The 24,943-nt window shown below is 35.1% G+C and overlaps 1 protein-coding gene and 1 long non-coding RNA gene across 3 annotated transcripts; one reads left to right on the forward strand and one right to left on the reverse strand.

The window, feature by feature from the left end:
* The first annotated feature begins 362 nt into the window (after positions 1–362).
* On the forward strand, positions 363–23,796 carry LOC120356116 (gastrula zinc finger protein XlCGF17.1-like). Of its 2 annotated transcripts, XM_039444948.1 has the most exons (5): positions 363–533; positions 10,288–10,389; positions 19,143–19,290; positions 20,037–22,142; positions 23,095–23,796. In XM_039444948.1, exons 1-4 carry the CDS (start codon positions 522–524, stop codon positions 20,723–20,725), a joined length of 951 nt encoding a protein of 316 aa, XP_039300882.1. In that variant the 5' UTR covers positions 363–521; the 3' UTR covers positions 20,726–22,142; positions 23,095–23,796. The 2 variants fall into 2 exon arrangements, with proteins under 2 accessions (XP_039300882.1, XP_039300892.1); XM_039444958.1 differs by lacking the exon at positions 10,288–10,389.
* LOC120356154 lies at positions 19,965–23,858 on the reverse strand. Its single transcript, XR_005573955.1, has 3 exons — positions 23,827–23,858; positions 22,920–23,032; positions 19,965–20,217 (listed from the first exon to the last, which is right to left on the reverse strand). It is a non-coding gene; the product is annotated as an uncharacterized LOC120356154 (long non-coding RNA).
* Positions 23,859–24,943: the final 1,085 nt, after the last annotated feature.

Raw genomic sequence — 24,943 nt, forward strand, 5'->3', positions numbered from 1 at the left:
GTGTCAAGGTATAGCCAAGTTTTCGTACTGTATCACAGAATAGGTACAGAATGGAAACTTGTAATCAATCGCCTATCTAACCAATGCTTTTTACATGACGCCAATACTAAACACGTCACGTGACCTTGGGAAGTTCCAATCCTGATCTTCTGATAGGCTCGTGGCAGTTAATGAGATCAATTGATCCGGATCATTAAAGTGATCCGAACCTACCATCAATACTATTACAATGCGGCGCTTCCTAACAAGATGGCGGATCTTAGCGTCAGTGTACTAGCCAAGTTTCCATACTGTATGTATACTGTGACTGTATATTGTATACAGTGGCTGTGCTGTGAAGCCTGAGAAAATGCTTAATGCAGAAGAAGAAAAAGAATGCTGTTGTTGATTGAACCAACGAGGAACTGTATAGCCTAAATTGTTTTCTTAAAACTAGGTAGAATCATATAATAAACAAATTTAGAAAACAAATATATTTTCTTTATTGTTAGTTTATATTTTTATATCTGATTATCAAAATAATGGATAAAAAGGTGAGTTTTTGGAATATTATTTTATCTTTAACATAACCTTAAAAACAGTAACTCATCTCATGTTAATTTATAAAATTCATATAATTTATTGTTCCTCGTTCCGTAAAAATAGTCGAAATAAATTCCTTTTAAAATTTATATTTGTTATGCTGCCAAGACTTGGCTGTAACAATATTATCTTGTCTATTTAAGTCCAGGCGCACACCGGTTAGACAAGACGAGACATGATCAGACACGTTTAGTCACAATACTTTACATTATTGTTATGACGCAACTCACACTGATTAGGGGGGCACTTTAGTTTATGGGCCGCGGAATCTAGCATTGAGACCTACAATGATCGATAGAGGAGATCAATACGAGATCAACCATGTATGACATTGTTGTCGATTTCCAAGGATTAGCTGAAAAAACATGGTGGAAAGTTCAAAATTTTTATATCAATTCTTATTTTTAATAATTTTTTTATGGCTAAAATATGTTTAAAACTAGTGCAATATTATGTAAAATTTGACGAGGAATCTAATGAAACTAATTTCAGGTTCGTAGCTTCAGTAGTTTTTGAGATATTGCAAAAAATGTGCAGAAAAATGCAAATTTTTGGTTTAAAAAAGGTCAACTTGTTTTCATGATGATTAATAGGTATTTTAAACTATTGGATTTCGTAGAATGATAAATTCTAGAGAAAAAATGTTCAGTCACTTGATAGCCTAAACTCAAAATTGTTTGAGATATTTGGGAAAATAAAAAAAATTGCACACTCAATACTTTTCAATTCTCATATTTATTTTTTTTTTTACTACTTTTAGTGACTACTAAATTGACTAAATCTCATTGGGATTTTTGCAGGGAATTCATTAAAATAGATTTGAGGTTAGAAAATTCTATAGATTATTAAGATATTTGGAAAAAATACAAGAAAATGTAGTATTTTAGCTTTAGAAGAGTTTAATATGTTTGCATAGGCATAGTGCAGACCGATATTGAAGATCACATTTTATTCATCTTCCAATGCACTTCAGAAGCTTTAAAAGATTGTAAAAATAATTGAATCAAATCAAGCTTTTCCTAACCTACGCTTTTTCCCAATGTAAGCTTTCTCTAACCTAAGCTTTTCCTAACCTTAGATTTTTCCTAATCTAAGCTTTTCCTAAACTAAGCTTCCCCTAACCTAAGCTTTTCTCAAACGTAGCTTTCCCTAACCTAAGTTTTTCCTAACCCAAGCTTTTCCCAATCTTAGCTTTTCCTAACCTTAGAGTTTTCCCAATCTAAGCTTTTCCTAACCTAAGCTTTTCTTAACCTAAGCTTTTTTCTAACCTAAGCTTTTTCTAATCCAAGTTTTACTAACCCAAGCCCCCTCAACCTAAGCTTTTATCAGACCCAGCTTCCCCGAACCTAAGCTTTTCCTAACCTAATCTTTTACTAATCTAAGCTTTACCTAACCTAAGTTTATTTCAGACCCAGCCTTCTCCAACCTGAGCTTTTCCTAACCTAAACTTTTTGTAATCTGAGCTTTTCGTAACCCAAGCTTTCCCCAACCTAAGCTTTTTCCAAACCCAGCTTCCCCTAACCTAAGCTTTACCCAACCCAAGCTTCTCCTAACCCAAGCTTTCCCCATCCTCAACTTTTTCCTAACCTAAGCTTTTCCTTATCTTCGTTTTCTTAAAAATAAATATTTTTATTTGCCCAAATATCTCGAACAATTTTGAGTTTAGGTAATCAAGTGACAGGACATTTTTTCTTCAGAGTTTATCATTCTACTAAATCCAATAGTTTAAAATACCTATCAATCACTATGCTAACAAGTTCACCTCTTTTAAACAAAAAATTTGCACTTTTTCGCACATTTTTTGCAATATCTCAAAAACTACTGAAGTTACGAACCTGAAATTAGTTTCATTGGATTCCTCGTCAAATTTTACATAAGATTGCACTAGTTTTAAACATATTGTAGCCATAAAAAATTATTAAAAATAAAAATGATATAAAAATTTTGAACTTTCCGCCATGTTTTTTCAGCTAATCCTTGGAAATCGACAATATCGATCTATGTAAGTCTCAATGCTGGATTCCGCGGCCCATATACTAAAGTGCAGCCAAAAAATCCAAGTAAAGGAAATAGATCAAGTTAGGATTCCAGGCTATTCACTGAGATCAGAATTTTGTAGAATAGCTCATAGAAGTGGTGGTGTATGTATTCACTAGCAATGCTAAACATACCCAAACTTATGAACTGGATTTTGTTAAGAGATTTTCTGTTGAGATGGATTTAGAGGTGATGGGACTAAGGTTAAAATTGATGATCGATTTGAGGTAGCAGTGTTAGGTATCTATAGGTCACCAAATGGAGACTGGCAAAAATTTTGTGAGCTGCTCCATACACTTTTGGAAATTACAACCGCTCGTTTCACAAATGTTATAGTAGTAGGAGATTTCAATACCGATTTTGCCAGGCAGGATAAAATGACAGAGGATATTAGAGATATTATTAATAAGAATAATTTAGAAATTAAGGTCCACGAATATACAAGAGTAACTCGAACTTCACAGACAATTATTGATAATATCCTCACAAATATAGAAGGTTGTAATGTCAGGTTAGGTAGCTCAGATCTATCAGATCATAACTATCAAATTTTAGATGTTAAGTTGCAGGGCCAGAATCCAAGCAGAAAAAAAACTTTTGTGAAAGAAATTCAGCAATATGAGCTAGGAAATATAATTGTTTGAAGCAGGAACTGCTTCAAGAAAATTGGAGTAGTGTTATAACAGTTGTAACCTAAATTACAAATATAAGCAATTCATTGATACTCTAAGATTTCACATTAGTGTATGCTGTCCAATAAAAAAAGTCAAAGTAAAAAGTAAATTAAACAAAGTAGATGAATGGATAACTGAAGATATTCTTACTCAAGAAATATTGTTAGGGAAGCTTATGAGGAATTTAAATTAGTGAGGGATGTTCCGAGTGAAGTCAAATACAAATGTCTAAAGAAAAACTATGCAAAAGAAGTGAGGAAAGCTAAGTGTAAGAAAACAGCTGAAATATTAACAACTAGTACCAATTTTAACTCTGCTGATTGGGAGGTAATTAATAGAAATAGGAGAGCAGCTCAAAAAGATACAGTTACTAATGTCCCTAGGATAATCGATGAACATGGAAATTATATGGATGATAGTATAGACATTTGTACTTTTTCAATAAGTATTATCAACAGGTTGCATATAATCTCCAAAAGTCACTGAACACTAATACTTATAATACAACTACATTAAATGCTGAGCCAATTGAAAAGGTATTTAAATTTCATCCATTATCAAGAGATGAGTTGTCAAGAATAATAAAAAATTTGAATAACAAAAAACAGTAGGATTGGATGGGGTCTCAAGCAAAATTTTAAAAGAATGTGAGAATGAATTACTGGACTTTTTATTGCATCTCCTTAATACTTCACTAGAGCAGGGTATTTTCCCTGATGATCTGAAACAAGGAAAAATTTTGCCAATTTTCAAGAGCGGTGATTCTGAAAGAGTTGAAAATTATAGACCCATTAGTATTCTAAATGTAATAAGTAAAATTTTTGAAATAGTAGTTTTAAATAGGCTATTGATGCCCTGGAAGAAATTAATTTCATATGTGATGAACAGCATGGGTTCCAGAAAGGGAAATCTACTAAGACTGCAATAGTATCCCTTGTTGAAAGACTAATAGATATAATAGATTCAGGTGAGAAGGCAGCCGCAATATTTCTTGGTTTATCCAAAGCTTTTGATTGTGTGAACCATAGAATATTATTGGAAATACTAAAAACTGTAGGTGTGAATGGTATAGAACTAAAATGGTTTGAATCATATCTCATAGGTAGAAACCAGTGTGTTGAGCTTACCAAGGTGGATGGGAATGAAATAGTAAAAATTAAATCTCAAAAACTGGAGGTCCAGGCTGGAGTACCTCAAGGCTCAATTCTGGGTCCCTTACTGTTTCTGTTGTATGTGAACCAATTACCAAAAGAGTTAAAAGATCACAGAGCTCTGTTGTTTGCTGATGACACATCGCTTATCTTTAACAATTATTTATTAGATAGTCTAGAAATAAATGCTTTTACTGGAGTACAGTCAATTGTCCAATTCTTGAAGCAAAGGCAATTAACAATAAATAGTAAGAAATGTCAATTCCTACAATTCAAAAGTAAATATAATTCAGTAGAGGATAGAGAAATAAATGTGTTTGTAGAGGAAAATGAATTAGACCAAGAAGAGGAAGTAGCATTCTTGGGAATTTTATTGGACAGGAAATTAACATGGCATCCTTACATTGAGAGGATATGTAATAAGATATCATCTGGGGTATTTGTCCTGCGGCAGCTTGCTAGGCTGAATGATAAAAAACTACTGTTAACTGCTTACCATGGACTTATACTATCTCATATTAGGTATGCTATTTTAGTATGGGGTAATTCATCTCAACAAAATATGGACAGGGTGTTTAAGATTCAAAAGAAGGCACTCAGATGTATAGAGAAAGTGAATAGGTTAGACTCTTGTAGGCCTTTATTTAAAAAGCTTGGTCTATTAACTGTGCCATCTTTGTATGTATATGAATCTCCTATGGTTCCTGCCAAATGTTCACTGAAAACTGATGTTGTGGAAGATTAGGATTGATGGCATGAGGATTCTCAGCTGCCCAAATATGTTGGTTGTGGACGTTAACGATAGCTGTTCTTGTAAAGTGTGCCTCGTCGATAAATAAAACGGTTGTTAAAAAGTTTGGGTGAACAAGTTTTACTAAAAACCATCGGCAAATACCAGCACGGAGAATACAGTCTCGTGGCAATAGAGTATGAACTTTCTGGAGGTGGTATGGATGTAATTGCTGCTCTTTTAGTATCCTCCAAATACTGTAATAGATTGATTGACATTAAACTGCACTGACAATTCTCTTGTGCTCTTCTCTGGATGTTCTTAAATTTCATTAAGAACTTGTTCTTCTAACTCAACAGTCATAGTAGATCGGGATCTGCCTGCATAATAATGCACTCTGTGGATATCAAAGAATCTGTTCCAGACAGACGTTGATGAATAGTGGCAAAAAACCTTGAACTTGGACATACTCGGTTAGGAAAGTTCTCTTGATACAAACGTCTTGCTTCAGTACTATTACAGTAGTGTCCCATTCCATACATTAAATGCATGTCAGCTAATTCGGAGTATGAATAATGTCTAAAATTACCTGCCATTTTTTAAAAAGTTAACACTTAACACAAAAGCAAAGTTAAATGGTTACAAATAACTTGTTAATAGATTAAACAAAAAACACAGCGAGGTTACAGTAGGCCTAACTTACTGTTTGTTTTTACTTTCCTTCCCCTATTACCATAGGTAAGGAAAGTATTGCTTTCCAAGAAAAATTAAGGTACCCAAATTTCTAAATTTCTATACGTTTCAAGGTCCCCTGAGTCCAAAAAAGTGGTTTTTGGGTATTGGTGTGTGTGTGTGTGTGTGTGTGTGTGTGTGTGTGTGTGTGTGTGTGTGTGTATGAGTGTATGTGCGTCTGTGTACACGTTATCTCATCTCCCAATTAACGGAATGACTTGAAATTTGGAATGTAAGGTCCTTACAATATAAGGATCCGACACGAACAATTTCGATCAAATGCGATTCAAGATGGCGAAAATGTTGTCGAAAACAGGGTTTTTCGCGATTTTCTCGAAAACGGCTCCAACGATTTTGATTAAAGTTATACCTAAAATAGTCATCGATAAGCTCCATCAACTGCCACAAGTCCCATATCTGTAAAAATTTCAGGAGCCCCGCCCCATCTATGCAAAGTATGATTTTAGATTCTCAATTATCAGGCTTCAGATACAATTTAAACAACAAATTTCTAGTGGAAAAGATTGAGCATGAGAATCTCTACAATTAATGTTCAGTAACATTTTCACCTAAAATAAAAAATAAGCTCGAAATTCGAGAAAATGTGATTATCCAATTGCAAACTGTTGGCAACTGTTGATTCTATTAAATGATTCACTATGAAGAGATAGCAGACCTCGTGTGTCTCCAACGTTATTGCCCTGTCACCAGCTGGTTCAAATCTTTGAGATGCGCGGGAACACTAGCGTCACGTGATCAATTTTCATAACTGCAAGGAAAGTTGTGTGAGTGCGCCACACCAGATTTTTTTGTTCAACAGTGAGCTAAAATATTTCTGAAAATAATTTTCAGCTGATTATTCCTTTTAAATATTTTCTTATTCAAAACAAAATAAATCAGCTGTTATTAAAATCCATGTTTTATTAATTGCAATCAGCTACAACCTATGAGATATTAGTTCTCTCCTCATAAAACAGCAAATCTTTGTAGTGTAATGTACTACATAAGAATAAATTTTATTCAACTTTTATTCAAATTTAGTTTACACAGCTTACATGATTCTTTTTAGAATTAAATTATCTACAATTTTTATTGCGAATAATTATTTGTTTACTGGTCATTAAAGAAAGTTATTGGGCATCAAACGTAGAAGTCTGTGTTTTTCTACTTGGATTTTTTGCATATTTCAACTTTTTTCTCAAAAACTACTCACACTACAGTTTCCAGACTAGTTTTATTCAATTTTCGAGATATTTTTCCATATGAATCCAGCATAAGTTTTTCAAAAACTTTTGGGACTGAACTTCACTTTACTTGCCCAGTTAATTCTCTTAAAATTTTTAGTTCAAAATTCATGACTATCATCATAATAAAATAGCAATTCGATAACAACAATAAATTTGAAGCGGGTGAACTACATCAAAGTTTAGTGTAGACTTGGTTAGTGGCTTGTCACATTTTTGGTAAATTCTTCAATCACTCATACAGTTGACATATGATTCAAATTAATGAATATAAAAAATTGTTTCTTCATACAAAATAAATTTTCAAGAATATCTAGCCTACTATTTCAAAGAAAAATCATTGAATTTTTCATAGAAAACAACTAAGGTTAAATCTAAATGCAATGAACATTATAAAACTTATAATTATCTGTGAAATGTAACATCAGATGGCTTTCTCGATACATGATTAGTACACCCATATGCAGCGCATGAAGATACCATGATTAAAATTTAAAAAATCGTCAATAAATTTTTGAAAATCAGCAAAAAATAAGCTTTCCTTCATAAGAGCATGTACTTTCTTACCTACCACAAGATGGCTGCCGTCCAAAAAAGCGGCTTCTGGTGGGAGGGGTGGGATCCACTCTTACAATACTTTATCCTCCTTGAGTCAATCCAATGTTTTCTGAGATCTATTACTGGCCTCCCATCATGATCTCAGTCTAGTTATCAAGTTTCAAGTTTTTTTTTTATGATGCAATCTATCCAGCAAGTGCTGGTCATGGATGGAGACTACTGAATTACTGAAATTGGCTTCGATTGAGTCTGAATGACACTTCAAGACAAGCAAATCTTTTTTTAGATTAATAAACTAGAAAATTTTTGTACAAGCTATTAAAATGATTTTAATAGGGGCCTAAATACAAAAATGTAGAGGTTATACTTTGGAGATTCACAATCAAACCTTTCATAATAATAATTTATCGATAGGGAAGGTTCAAACATGTATCACATGTTGATTTTCAATAATTAGCTTTTGTTTAGCAATAGTTTCTGAGATGCTGCAAAAAATGTATATTTTTGTGCTTTAAAAAAGTTCAACTTATTTACTTGGTGGTTTATAGGAATTTTCAGCTACTGGATATTGTAGAATAGTAGATTATAAAAGAAAATGTTCATTCAAAAGATATTTGAAAATATATTGCCAGTGTCTGGGCCAACATGTGGACTAGGAAATATGTATAGTTGCTAGTTGGTAGTTGCTAGGCATATCGCCTAGTCCTTATGTTGGCCCAGCATGGTAATGCCTAGTTCACATCTAGGCCAGAGCTGGCAAACCACACATCCACACACTGGCGCTGGATGAGGTCATTGACCTTCATTGGGCCAATATGAGGTTGCTACACCAGGGTATTTTTGAAACCCATTCAAACATGTTATGACTTGCATGTTTCTGCTCATACTGAACGCATTTAGCAAGTGCTAGCTTTATTTGTGAGTACTCCTATTGCACTTTCCACATTTTATTTCTCATCTGCGCACTTGTTCATGCATAACCAAGCTTGCACTTGCACATATATGTATTCTATGTAATCAAACCCTAAAACTGTTTACATTTTCTCAATCAATTTTGTGTATACATTACTTTGATATTATGAGTTAAGGTAGATTGGTAGACTAACATTGGAGCTAACTTCAGTCATCTGACTGGTCAGAGCTATGTATAAAGATTCAATCAAATAATTGTTTTTTCTTTGTTGAATCCGATCATCTCCCTACTTGTCAATACTATAGGAGAATGGAAAGGCTTCAGTTTAGGTCCACCCACTAACAGCCTGCACACAGGGTCAATAGTAGCTGTTGCGGGAATGTGGAATTGGAAATGTCCGCAACTCAAATATGTAGATAGCATTTCCAATTCCGTGTTCAATAAGCACTCTGCACACAAATACATTAGTGGCATCCACTAGCTACCTACTATGTGAAAGTGGGATTGGAAATGCCATGAACATTTTTGAACTCATGAAATTTCCAATTCCACATTTCTGCTAGTAGTTACCAGATGCTACTAATGCCCCTGTGTGCAGTGTGCTTTAGACATGCGCTTGACTGGCCACAATTAAATTCTCAAAATGTTATTGAATACTCAGTAATTTTTATTATTTTTCTTAATTTCTCATTTTCAAAAATTTTAATTAATCTAGTTTTACATGTTCCAAGATCAGTTATAAAAATTTACTTTGCATAACTTATATCATAAATCTCCCTCATTAAAACACAAATGAACGTCCCTTTTTACCAAAATTAGATACTATGCCAATAATAATTGTATGGAAAAAGTTATTAAATTCAATTCAGCTCTTCAAGTAACTGTATGATCTAGGATTGAAAGAGAAACCCATTTATTGTGCCATTCATACAATGACAAAACAATAATAATTTGGGAATTTATATTACTGTGTTTAAAAGATAAGCATTAGTCTGCATCAAAAAGTGTTTGAGATGAGTCGACCTTTATAAAGTTGCTTAACCATGAATCAGGCACGTATTTTTCTTCAAACCCATCATAAATGATCTTTTTTGTGGAATTTTCTTGTTTATTGTTACTGATCTTCTATCAACTTCGCCAGCATAAATCTCAGACTAACTGTAATTGGAAAATGTTGAAAGTGCTCTACTTACAAGTCAACTGATCAATAGGTATTCACCTAATACTGTTATGTTGTTGATAACTAATGAAGCTCTGCCTATTTGAGTGCTTCTAATCAGCTGAAAATGTTCATTGCTATACAGAGTGAGTCATATGTATGGGAACCCTTCAATAAGTTGGAGACTGTTTTAGCTATAATACTGTAACTTGGATGTTATTAGTCGAATACCTTTTGACGTACAACTGGATTTCAACCCCTCATAAGGGGATAACTTAGGGGTTGTAACTAGAATATTTTAAATGTAAACTAAACACCCATTTTAGAGGAATCATTAATGCTGTTATTTAAGGGATGCATTCTTGAATCTATTCATTGCTATTCTGACAAACAGAAATAAACAAACATCAACTACTACAGCTCATATTTTAATACTGAGCACTATTACTTGCTGAGTTTGATATTCGTCTAATTTCCAAGTGACACAAGCCTTTCTTATGTTCACAGATCAAGATCGAGAAGCAGGAGAATGAATTTGGAGAATGGGAATTTGCAACCAGCAACGTCAAAGATGAGTCATCCTCACACAATGGTTCAACTTTCAATCAGGCATGTATTCCATCTTGACTAGACCGAATAAGGAATTCAGTTGAGTTTCTCGTCATTTAATTTCTATTTGAAAATTATTGCTTAATAGAAACATTTCTTCTAGATTTGGCCGGAGAACTGTATGAAAATTCAAAATTGTGAAATATTCTATCAAATAATTAACCATAATCTATATAAAATCAAAATGGCTCTGATTAATATTCACTCACTCATTCATTCATAATCATCAGAATTAAAAATCTAGGTACTGGACCAAATACGTTCAAATGTGGCAGGTTTCTTCAGTTGGCCATCTAAGAGGCGCACTAAGAACAGATAATGTCCAAATATACGCCCAAAATCAGCTTTTTCTCGCTGAGAAATCGCGTTTTCTCAGCTTTTTAAAAATTAATTGGCAAAAAATTTTCAAACTTGGTTCATAGGGTTGGTACTTGGTAGGTTAAGTGGAAGAGGGGGCTTTTATTGCCTCAATTTCGCCCACATCACTTTTGAAATTGTAAAGTGTGAATAAAATTCATTTATCTATCTATCATAGGCTTAGCTGAGGTGTAAAAATGTTGTAGTGGAAGTTAAGTTCCACTTAAAGTTAAGATGCTTAATTTCCGCCCAATATCAGCGGTTTTTGGGCGTTTTTCCTGTGTTTTTCAGGCCTCCTCAAGAACTAATTGACTGATCATGTTGAAATTTTGTATGAAAGTTCAGCAACGGTCTAGAAATGCATTCTTGAGAGTACTCAGAACTACGCCAAAGATGCGCCCAACATAGGCGGTTTCACTGCGTTTTCCCTAGCGTTTTTTCTACGTTTTCTCACATTTTGCAAGAACTAATTAAGAGAAAATTTTCAAATTTGGTACACAGGTTTAGCTGAGGTATAAAAATTATGTTTTGGGAGATCTTGGAATAACGCCCAAGTTCGGCGGTTTTTGAGCGTTTTCCTGAGTTTTCTATACCTTCTGAACTCCTCTGTCAACTAATCGACAGATCATGTTCAGATTTGGTACAGAAGTTCAGCTAGGGTTTAGAAATTTTGTCTTGAGAGTAATTTAAAATTACGCCAAAGATACGCCCAATATAGATAGATAGGTGCTATTAATGCGTTTTGCAAGCGTTCCCCAGCGTTTTTGACGTGACAACGTCTTATAAATTGGTTTTCCGGGTGACACTTCAAGAAACTGCGTTACGTTCCCACGTTATGCGCTCACAATGAGAGCGAGTGAGAGCGTTCGTTTCGGTTCACGGTCGTCTGGAAAGAGCACGAATAGGAGCAGTGGCGAGCAACGCCGCAGCAACCGGAAGCCATTCACCTGGAGAGAGAGTGAAACGGAGCAGTCAACCTGCGCAGGCGCCGCAAGCAATCTTCTGTGACTACGCCTGCTTAGGTGAATAAGTGAATAGGTTATGTTGTAGTAATCACAATAATGCATAATCACATAATCATGCATAAGTGAATAGGTTATGTTGTTAGTTGTAGTAATCACAATGTTGTGGTTCAGTGCGAGATTCTTTGTATAAATTAATGTTTTCAATATAATTCTTTGTATAAATAAATGTTTTAAATTGTTACTATTATTTCATCCTTCTTCCTACTATAGGAATGAATATTCACATTAAAATTATTTGCATTTTTTTTAGAGGATTTCTTTTCTCAAGTATTTTATTGAGTTTACAATGCATTTTTCCACATTTCGCAAGCAAATTCATACTTGAGAGGGTTAGGTATGGATGGCTGTTCTCCACATCATTCCTGTTTCAAATTTTAAAGAACTATTAGACTGAAATACAATAATTCATCACGTCTGAACTAGTGTTTGAATACAAAAGTGAGTCCATACTTTATTGTTATACAATAAATTGTAAGCATTTTGACTAGCTTTCTTGTCTGTTTTCTGTTTACACCCACCAAACTAGCAATCAGTTTATCTAGATCTAGAGAACATAACTTGGTTGCTCCTATTTCAACTTCAACTACCCCTGATTCACCCAGTGCACAATAGTAGCTCTTGCCTGTTTAGGTATACTGCAGAGTGCAGACGAATATCTGTACAGTTATAGCTCTTTGGTAAACCTTAATGTGAATGGCTTAGCTTGCAATTTCATAATTACTGAGAAATAATACAATTACTATCATTAAACTGGAATTATAATGATGTCCATAATTCAAGTCATCAGTCAAATTCAGTAGCTGCTTCTGGTTTATGACTTTGAGTAGACCTGCCTGCAGTTAACAAACATTGCGAATATGTTAGGGGTAGCCTATTCACAATTTTGGTGTAAGCTGGCTAAGTCGAGCTATTCGCTAACTCCAGCTATTTGCTAAGTCTGTGTTAACTCAATGCTACGTTAGAAAAATTAACAGACGAGATATTAGATAGCGCAGGTTTGAGTCCGCTAACTCTAGCTATGTCTGTTAAAAACGGCAGCCATATGTTTATAATATTTGACCGAGCGAAGTGAGGTCAAAGATTCAAGTCGACGGTTTGGCATTTCTCTTAATGTTTAAATGTTTATATGTTGCGCGTTTACGGCAAAACGCGGTAATAGATTTTCATGAGATTTGACAGGTATGATCCTTTTTAAATTGCGCGTCGACGTATATACAAGGTTTTTGGAAATTTTGCATTTCAAGGATAATATAAAAGGAAAAAGGAGCCTCCTTCATACGCCAATATTAGAGTAATAGTCAAGTCACTATATACATTGGTGCATGCAATTTATATTGTATTTATGATTTTTTAATATATTATTTGGGAACATAGGAGAAGTTCAGAACAAATTTCTTCATGCAAAATTTTCTTGTGCTAGATACAGGGTGGCCCAAAAACCTCGTATTCTCGGCTCATTTTTCAGTTTTGAGCTATTTCTGCCAAATATCGGACAGAAAAATTTGCTCTCGCCTTTTTTCTAGATTATGAAATTCTGAAGGAAATGAGATCTTTTGGAACTCTCTATCTCCAATGAGTACTGAAATATGATTTTTCAAAAATGAGTGAAATTTTAAGAAAAAATCAATTTTGATGAATCAAATTTGATCAACAATATCTTCCAATTGTTACCATTTAGATGTATAATTCAAAATCCCTCTGGGCGTATTTTTGTTCTCTACAATCTGAGATCAGATACAGCGCTCCATCACATATAGATTTCCAGGTACACCTGAAAACAATGCTCCTTGTATTCTGAAAAATTTCGGCTTCAATCATCATCACTAACTACATACGCTTCACATTGATATTTCGCACAATGACCTAAGTTCATGAGATTATGTTCTATTAGAATCACCCGTTAGATGCACTTCATTTCAGTATTTCCTAGTGGAGAGGCGCGCTTAAGGACGGACACCTCAAGGATCAAAATTTCAAACACTTATAACTTCTGACACAATGCTCAAATTTCATCGTACTACACTTCATTCTTCTCGGCTTATCAAGGCGGTCCAAAATCATGCATCATAAGTCAAATTCGGTCGAAAAAGTGGGAAATTTATTGTTGAGTGTATTGGAATTGAAAGTATTATTTATTGAAGTGGGTAGAGGAGAACAATTTTATCATCCTCACTAGATTTGGAAATTTTATCAAAAGTATTTCAAAAGACATGCAGCTTTGAATATAGTAATTGGCCATTTTTACTTTCCTTGCCCTATTACCATAGGTAAGGAAAGTATTGCTTTCCGAAAAAAATTAAGGTACGCCAATTTCTAAATTTCTATACGTTTCAAGGTCCACTGAGTCCAAAAAACTGGTTTTTGGGTATTGGTCTGTGTGTGTGTGTGTGTGTAAAGCTGCGTACACATATTCGTGCTTCCAACCCGCACCGAGCACGCTCCTCCCTCGTACCGCCCTCGTAACGCCCTCGTACCACCATCGAATCACAGTCGCACCGCCCACGCACCCATCATGAACGTTACGGAAGATGTTAGATCTTCTCGCGTTCACGGTCGAACCACTCTTGGACCCCGGTCGATCATCAATCGCTCTGCTGGAGTGACGTTTGGTTGCGGAGCAGAGCGACAGTCTGTACGCACCTTATGAGTGTATGTGCGTCTGTGTACACGATATCTCATCTCCCAATTTAACGGAATGACTTGAAATTTGGAACTTGAGGTCCTTTCACTATAAGGATCCGACACGAACAATTTCGATCAAATGCAATTCAAGATGGCGGCTAAAATGGCGAAAATGTTGTCAAAAACAGGGTTTTTCGTGAATTTCTCGGAAACGGCTCCAACGATTTTGATCAAATTCATACCGAAAAAAAGTCATCGATAAGCTCTATCAACTGCCACAAGTCCCATATCTGTAAAAATTTCAGGAGCGCCGCCCCATCAATGCAGATAGATTCCCAATTATCAGGCTTCAGATACAATTGAAACAAAGAAAATCAAGTGGAGTAGATTGAGTATGAAAATCTCTACAATTAATGTTCAGTAACATTTTCACCTAAAATTGAAAATAAGCTTTAAATTCGAGAAAATGTGAATATTCAATTGCAAATTATTGTTGATTCTATTTAAATCATTCACTATGAAGAGATAGCAGACCTCATGTGTGTCTCCAGCGTTATTGCCCTGTCACCAGCTGGCTCAAATATTTGAATAGTAGACTTGAGATGCGCGGGAACACTAGCGTCAGTGATCAATTTTCATAACGGCAAGGAAAGTTGTGTGAGTGCGCCACACCAGATCTTTTGTGTATTGGAATATTGGCTTTAGTACACTCAACAATAAATTTTCCACTTTTCGACTGAATTTGACTTATGATGCATGATTTTGGACCGCCTTGACGAGCCGAGAAGAATGAAGTGTAGTACATTTTTTATGTCTATAATTGACTGGACTATACTATTAGTTCTGTGAACAGTAGACCTCACGCAGTATTCTCATCCACAAGTACATGAATGAAACTATAGACCTTGTGGAAATACAGCAATAGACTGCCTTCTCCACACATCTGTTTAATCACTTGTCAGCTGATTTATGATGAATAATTCTATAGTCTGATTTTTACTATAATATTGGCGTATGAAGGAGGCTCCTTTTTCCTCTTATATTATCCTTGAAATGCAAAATTTCAAAAAACCTTGTATATACGTCGACGCGCAATTAAAAAAGGAACATACCTGTCAAATTTCATGAAAATCTATTACCGCGTTTCGCCGTAAATGCGCAACATAAAAACATATAAAACATTAAGATAAATGCCAAACCGTCGACTTGAATCTTAGACCTCACTTCGCTCGGTCAAAAAATCAGACTGTAGAATTATTCATCATAAATCAGCTGTCTAGTGGACTATAATACTACCCGTTCAAAAACATCAAACATCTTGAAAATGTATCTTTCCATCAACGTTAGTAGACAGTTGACTATAATGCTACCCGTTCAAAAACATCGAACATCTTGAAAATGTAATATCTTTCCATCAACGTTGTAGACAGTTGCAGCCAGACCTGATAACAGCGCTCACACTCACATTCCAGGACGACACGTCACGGTACGATAGGACAGAAAGCTCTATGTTTATTTAGGATTTTTTCTAGACATTTCAAATTGATAAATTATTTATTAATTTTTGAGAAAACATAACAACAGGTCAATGTAACTTACTGAGCGCGAGATCTACTGTTCACAGAACTATTAGTACTTTTGAGTTATAATAAACTTTGAGTTACACAAATTATCCGCTTGGATCGCTACTGCAGTTAGCTAATAGCAAGGTCATAAATACAGGTCATGACACTCGTGTTCCTTATGGAGCAGCCATTATGTGGGGTCTTTATGGCGGTAAATTTGAAATATTCCAATCTGCTCATAACAAAATCATGCATCATGCTTTTTAAAACCAATATTATGCTTAAGATAATATGTAAATCCAGGTTTTCGATTTTTTAATAATGAAATTTTAATAATAAATGGTTCAATAATTCATTTTTTATCATTTAAAATTGTTCTTGTTCTTGTAACTTGTTATTATTCATAAGGCATTGGGACAAAACGCTAACCTCAAAAAGAGATAAAAGCTCCCAATCTAAAAATTAACAATTCAGTTCCCAGTTGGAATCTAAATATTATTATTCTGTGGGAAGAATTGATTTTACAATTCAAATTCAAGCAATATTCCTTGAACAATATAACAAAATAACACATCATGTTGTTCAATATATGATGATAATAGCTAATAGAATTTAAAATTGGTGAACTAGATCGGTAGAACCCCATAAATTGGCGATTTTGCAATGCATCACAGGATTGTGTCATGACCTGTATTTATAGACCTTGCTAATAGCAGATGGTTTTAGATGGGGCGTTCACAATCCAGAATTAGCAAATAGCACTTTAGCTGGCTAAAACAACATTGTAACACCCCTAATGAAAAGCCTGATTCAATATTGTTTACCCAGCATTTTTCTGTAATCTGTCGGAGGGTGAATAAATTGATCAATAGTTTATCTACCTGGCCTAAATCCTGCGGTATTCTCCTATTATGTTTTCCACGTACACCCCTAATCTTGCTTTTAATGCTGTAGTGAATATTTTATAAATGTTGTACTCAACAGATATATTCCTCTATAGCTTCGGCAGTCTATGTCTCCCTTTTTGTAAATGGGACAAATAATACTTTTCTCCCATTCATCTGGGAGCTGTTCTCTACACCATACCTGCTCAATCAGCTTGTGAAGCCGACTATATTTACATGCCTCCATACTTCCATAGTTCACTTGGAATTTCATCTGTTCCGGGAGCTTTATTGTTTCTTAGCAGCTTAGTGGCCTCAATAATTTCCTCTAGAGTTGGAGGTTCAACACCGTCTACATTTTCCTGATCCTGTTCCAACCTAGGATCTCCATTTTGCACTATTCGGGGAGCAGCCTGATTCAGCAATTCACTAAAATGGGTTCTCCATATCCCTTTGATCGATTCCCTATCTCCAATCACTTCTCCTTTTTTGTTTTTGCACAACACTGTATGGGTTTGATATCCTTTTTTTTAAACATTCACTTCTTTATATGCTTGATGTGTCTCATTGTCCAAGTTAATCTTCTCAATTCTTTCTACATTTTTATTTTGTTTCTCTGTTTCTTCTTCTGTCTTGTTAGATACCTTTCTTGACGTTTCATATAGTTCTCTCTCTGCTCTAGTGGGCCTTTGCAGAGTGGGCCTGATAATTTTTCCTATTCCTATTTTTTCTTCAATTGCTTTCCTGCCGTCCTCATCAAACCAAAATTCTCTTATTTTTCTCCTTTCCAGGCCAAGTACTGCTTCTGCTAGAGTAGTTACCGCTTCGGTCAGGTTTTGTAATTGTTCTTCTATCATTATATCTCCAATAGACCAATAGATCTCTTCCATTTTTCTATTCAGTGCTTCTTCATATTCTTCTCTCTTCTCTGCCACATGCAGTTTGTTTATATCAAACTTTGGTCGCTCTTGATATCTATCTTTATTAACTGCAATATGGTATCGAAACTTCACACCTACTAGATGATGGTCCGAGTCACAGTTTGCTCCTCTGTAACTAAGCATATTCATGACAATCGACATTTCTTTTTCACTGATGACAACATGGTCAATCTGATTGAAGGTTCTGCCATCTGGAAACGTCCATGTTTGCTTGTGTATATTTTTCCTGGGATGTTATGTTGATGTGACAACCATGTTTCTGGATGCTGAAAATTCTATAACTCTTCTCCCATTATCGTTACTGACTTCATGAAGACTATTTGAGCCAATAATATCCCTCCAGTGATATTCTCTACCCACTTAAGCATTCATATCCCCTAAAATCATTTTTATACCATTCTAGGGCAAGCTGTCATAAATGCTTTTCACTTTACAATAGAACTGTTCCTTTACATCACCCTCCTTATCTTCTGTTTCTGCATGTACGAATGGACTTATTGAAGAATTTTGTTTTGATTCGCAAGGTTCATTATACGCTCATCCACTGCTTCGAAATCCAGTATGTTGTGCATAAACTTTTTCTGAACAATGAAACCAACTCCCAACTCATGTCTGCCATCCATCTTTCCACTGTAGAGAATTGTCCCTTCACTAGTGTCTGACACGCCACTTCCAGTCCATCTTAATTCCTGCACAGCCAAAAATACCATTTTATGTCTCTCCATTATTTGAAAGACTTCCTTCAAGGCACCTCCCCTATACAATGTTCTGGCATTCCAAATTCAAGTCATTTCTTTTCCTGTATGTTTTTCTTTTATTACGGTTACCAATCCGATGCTCATTTAATTGTTTCTGAACATTGAGTTTTCACAGGGATGGCGGGTCAGCCCATCGGCCAACCCCCAACCTGGAGGACCTGGTAGTTTTTTCGGGTTTCCTTCCTTAGCCTTTTATAAACCAATACCAAACTACAAGGCAGCAGCATAAGGAAAAAAATAGAATGAACAAGAAGAATTTTCCCAAGGTAGGGAGGACAGGATAGGGAAAGAGAGCAGTGCGCGACCGACAGGATGACAGATTGACACCTTACCGAAGCAAGGTGCCCCCATCATCCCTGTATCCTTGCACTGCAAAAGAATGGCACAAAGCTAAGTCAATGGAAAGGTGCCATTCTAGAAATAAAATATCCAAGTATGTCGAAGAAGAAGAAGGGCTTGAAAGGGGAGTTCCCTTTTAGTCGCCTCCTATGAACAAGCAGAGGTTACTGTGGGTACAATTTTACTACCCCTACTGCACTGGGGGACAATAATGTAACAATAATCGATTTTCTTCTCATTGTTTGTGATGTCAATATTGCAGATGGCGAGAGTTAAGCAGGAGAATGATAGCAGCCAAGAATCAGCGACAGAGTGCAGCACTGCATGCTCTCCAATTGATGATGATTTCAGCCAACAACATTATCTAATCCCTGGCTATAATCTAATATTCATCAAAGAGGAAGAATATGGTGAGATTCATGTTATAATTTCATTCATTTTTATTCATCAATGATAATAACACATGATTGTAAATGGGAAAAAATAGGAAATGAAAGAATAATTATGTAGGGTAATGGCTATCCGATGTGGTTGCCATAGTTATTATAGGTATAAGTTGCCTTTATACACATTCCTTCAATAATTTGATTGTATGTGAGGAGATACTTGTGTTCACTACAGATTATCATCCTATTTCCAGCACAACTGATGTGCAATAATGTGCTGTGTTTGCCAATTGTGGTCATGTTGCTCTTCTGAATAGTGGGTACCCCACTCATCAAACTAGAGCTGACAATTTCTTGTCAGTTTATTGTTTTAGTTTTAATGTTGATTACTTTCAGTTTGTGACAAAACACTGGTGAAGTTTCCTATATATTATATTTGAGGGTATTTTAATGTTTTTTTTTTTGTTAGAGCAAAAAATTGCTCATGGAAAAATGTGCTTATTACTACGTTATCATCATTCAATTCTCAGTTCCTCTGACTTTCCACGATCCAACAAAATATTCAACTTTAATTTGTTTTACATACTATTTCTACATCCGGTTGTATAAACTATTGTATCAATTGGTGAATAATTATTATAATAATTAATGAGGTGTGATTGAGGTAAGGCAAGGAAAATTGTGTGAGTGTTCCACACTAGATTTTATCATTGCTTTATTGTCTCCATTCTGCTTCAATCATTTACAAGTTTCATTATTGGTGTTTGCAGTTGAGCAAGAGGCAGAAGGAAGTTCAATGGAGATGTGGCCCTCAAGCTGCAGCACATCTGAAACTGCCAATGCGACAGAAGTGGGTGGACTGAATAAGCATTCAATCTCTCCATTGGAAACGTACAATGAGTCATCTGTGGCTGGCAAAAAGACCAAGCTCTACAGCTGTGCTGAGTGCAGCTATAAAACAACACAGATCACTTATTTGAAGATACACTTGAGAAAACACACTGGGGAAAAGCCTTACAGTTGTGAGCTATGTGACTATAAATGTGCTTATTCAAGTTCTTTAAAAATACATCTCAGAACACATTCCAGAGAAACACCTATCAGCTGTAAGTATTGTGACTATAGATCTGCTCGTACAAGTGATTTGAAGAAACATATAAGAACACATACAGGAGAAACACCTTTCAGCTGCGAGTATTGTGATTATAAATGTGCTCTATCTGTTAATATGAAGAGACATATCAGAAAACATACCGGAGAAAAACCTTTCAGCTGCGAGTATTGTGACTTTAAATGTGCTCGTACAGGTTATTTGAAGATACATATCAGAAAACATACTGGAGAAACACCTTTCAGCTGCGAGTTTTGTGACTATAAATGTGCTCGGTCAAATACTTTAAAGGAACATATCAGATCACATACAGGAGAAACACCTTTCAGCTGCGAGTATTGTGACTGACTATAAATGTGCTCGTAAAGGTAATTTGAAGATACATATCAGAAAACATACAGGAGAAACACCTTTCAGCTGCGAGTATTGTGACTATAAATGTGCTCAATCAAGTACTTTGAAGATACAAACCAGAACACATACAGGAGAAACACCTTTCAGCTGTAAATATTGTGACTATAAATGTGCTCAATCAAGTAATATGAATACACATATCAGAAAACATACAGGAGAAACACCTTTCAGCTGCGAGTATTGTGACTGACTATAAATGTGCTCCTAAAGGTAATTTGAAGATACATATCAGAAAACATATAGGAGAAACACCTTTCAGCTGCGAGTATTGTAACTATAAATGTTCTCAATCAAGTACTTTGAAGATACATACCAGAACACATACAGGAGAAACACCTTTCAGCTGTAAATATTGTGACTATAAATGTGCTCAATCAAGTAATATGAATACACATATCAGAAAACATACAGGAGAAACACCTTTCAGCTGCGAGTATTGTGACTATAAATGTGCTCAATCAAGTAATTTGAATACACATATCAGAACACATACCGGTACAGGAGAAACAACTCCAAGCTGAAAATTTGTATGTGTTCTGATATGTGTATTCAAATTACTTGATTGAGCACATTTATAGTCACAATACTCGCAGCTGAAAGGTGTTTCTCCTGTATGTTTTCTGATATGTGTATTCATATTACTTGATTGAGCACATTTATAGTCACAATATTTACAGCTGAAAGGTGTTTCTCCTGTATGTGTTCTGATATGTCTCTTCATATTAACAGATAGAGCACATTTATAGTCACAAAACTCGCAGCTGAAAGGTGTATCTCCTATATGTTTTCTGATATGTCTCTTCATATTAACAGATAGAGCACATTTATAGTCAGTCACAACACTCGCAGCTGAAAGGTGTTTCTCCAGTATGTGTTCTGATATGTCTCTTCATATTAACAGATAGAGCACATTTATAGTCACAATACTCGCAGCTGAAAGGTGTTTCTCCTGTAAGTTTTCTGATATGTATCTTCAAATTACCTGTATGAGCATATTTATCAGTAGCTTCCCATCTTACTGGGCAGCGCAAGCTGCACAGCAGAAGAAGGCTGCTGCTGCTACTGCTGCTCCTGCTTCCCACGAGTCACCTCTCAGAAGACAAGGCATCATCGTGGAGAGGGATTTGCTCTCTACCGAAATCGTCATCCCGGACACTCCACCACCACCACAGCAAGAGTGCCCGACACTCCGCCATCATCATCACCTTATCTGGAGTGGGCGCCTCGCAGGGTGGCGCTCACCAACATCACCAACCAGAACCGCCACATGCTGAAGAGGAAGCTGTTTGAGGAGATTGATGTCAGCGGAGAGGAGGAGGAGGAGGAGGACACCATTCTCACTCAGCCAAAGGTTAGTTATTTCAAATATTATTAACTTGTATGTGAACAGATAATTTAAATCTCTATAAAAACTATTATATGATGAAATTATTATTTGATGAAACTATTATATTTATGTTGCTATTATAATTATGATGAAACTATTATTTGATAAATCTCTTTACTATACTAACAAAAAAAACTAATTTTCATTGGATAAAATCTGTTCACATCACCAGTGCTCACATTGTGCTATTAAATCGAGAAATATAATTATTTGAAGTGATTAGAGTTCAGTTAAAAATTGAATAAGATGTATATTTTGAATTCAAGAATGTGAAGATGAATATTATCATTAATCCATTGAAATTGATCTGATCATACATATTATTTGAATTGTGCTAGTTCTATGTTGTGATATGAAATCAAGGAATATAACTTTCAAATTGAAATGATCATGCTTGATCACTCATGCATATTATTATTTGAATTGAGCTATTAAATTATTTGAAGTGATCAGACATGCATATTATTGTGCTATTAAATCAAGGAATATAACCTTCAAATTGGAGTGATCAGACATGTATATTATTACTTGAATTGTGTTAGGAAAATTACTGATTCTTTTAGTATAATAACATGATTCAGTTAATAGTTATTTCTTGCAATCCTCATTACAAGAGCTTGCTTAATAATTTGATGTGTGCATTTGATGAAACTATTATTATTATTTGATCACTGTGTGATTCTGCAATATGAAGCAAGAAATATTATTTATTCAAATGATTTAAAATAATCAGTTACTCACTTTGAGATTCTGTAGAGAATGTGTTGCTAATCTGATCTGTTGATATCAAGTTGAGATTATGTAGAGAATGTGTTAAAGTTGATAATCTGATCTGATGATATCAACTCGATAATCTGAAACAAATTATAATTTTTAAATAAGTTGCTAATCATAGATTTTATTTTTTATTTAACAGAAACGCGTGCATGGAGGAGAGAACTCCTCCCTCACACTGCTACTGCAGCAGGTAGCGCAGGAGGGGGAGGGGGATAGGCTCGAAATTTATTGAGCTCGTGAATTGCCCATCCCCAAAACCATGGATGCCCCTGCGCAAGTTGGAGGAAGATCTCCCCCACACCATCCTTGTGGCTCGTGAGGAAACAAATTGCCATGGTTGATGCATTGTCCTCAAGATAAAAAGAGCATCCACAAAGAAAATATCTGAGGTATATCTACCTCAGAGATTTTCACAGACTATTGGTCCAACAAAAGTTGAAAAATTCAACAGCAGTTGTAAAAACTTTGCGATTGTAGTAAAGCATGTCACTACCACTTGGACTGACATTAAGATTATTAAAATTTAACAATCTTATTGACAATTATAGTAAATTGTAGTGAATAAATTGTAATATTGTTTCTGTAAAAAATTGTTTTCAATTCTCAGCTTTAGAAAGCTGCATGGATTGGAACAACGCCTGTGAAAGTGCAATTGAACTCATGAAAATCATACTCTTGTTGAACAACTAGAAGACATTTTTTAAGCACAGTCAATTTAAACGATTTAAGAGACTGCCTGAATTTTTAAAAATTGTGTGTTGCTAAACTAATTAAAATTGATGATGAAGTGTTGAATAATTATTATTGTAGTGAAAATGTGTAAATAAATTTCTAGTGTATACTTGAATGATTCTCATTCCAATAAACCTACAATATTCTTATCCAGTAAGCGATTAGAAGTGTCATAGCCACCTTCAATACAAGGCCGCGGCCTATCTATACATGATTGGTGAAAAAGATTTTTTAAAATACCAGCTGATCTTTTACACCAATCATGTATTAGATTGTAGGCCTACGCTGCGACGTTGCAATATCGTAGGCCACGGCCTTGTATTAGAGATGGCTATGGAAGTGTACATGTGAGCCTGCTGTGAACTGAGCAGAGCTCTTGAGTTGTCAGACAAGGAAAGTTGTAATAATGATGCATTGGTATAATTTTTTCAAAATTCATCAAACTTCTTTTGATGGGAAACTTTATTTAATGAATTCAAGAGGGTATGAGAACACCAGAACAATGGTATTACTGAATAACGAGGAGAGGAGAGGTTATTAGGTGAGTCATTAACAAAAACAGATAATCCTTACTTTCATATTTTTATCTGAGAATAAAGCTAGTGAGATAGAACTGAGTTCTTTGTAGAGAGAGAGAGAGAAACTTAAAGAGTAATAGGGCTTCAGCACATGCTACAAAAGAGTTTCTTATCTATAGTAGTCTGGGATTGCTTCTCTCATGAGTCAACATAGGCTTAGATTGATTCACTCTATTCTGTCAGTATAAGTTGAATTGCTAGAGCTCTGGGACCTATTTTGGTTGAAGGAAAGATTGAGGGTGTGAGATTGTGTCTGTCTGCATTCCTTATAATCTTCCATTCAACTTATACTAACAATATAGAGTGAAGAGGAGAGAGATAGATAGGAAAGAGTCCACAGATGTTCCATTTATGTTGGAGTTTTGATAAGTTATCAACTGAATGGGGAGTGAGAAGGATGATAATAGAGAGAAGCTTACAAAAAATTCCCTCAGCTAGGCTTAGATTGATCCATTCTATATTGTCAGTATAAATGAATTGCTACAGCATACTTACTATCCATTCAATAGACTGACAAGTATCAAGTGAAGCACATTAGATGATTTAATTTTCGATTCACTCTATATTGTCAGTATTATTTCAATTGGCTTCTTATATCTTAGAGATTCATGATAAAGAGTTATAAGGGGAAGGGAGACAGCTAATCATTGAGAGAGATAGGGGAAATTTTTGTAGAGA

The sequence above is a fragment of the Nilaparvata lugens genome, chromosome 1, assembly GCF_014356525.2.
Source record: "Nilaparvata lugens isolate BPH chromosome 1, ASM1435652v1, whole genome shotgun sequence".
Taxonomy (NCBI): domain Eukaryota; kingdom Metazoa; phylum Arthropoda; class Insecta; order Hemiptera; family Delphacidae; genus Nilaparvata; species Nilaparvata lugens.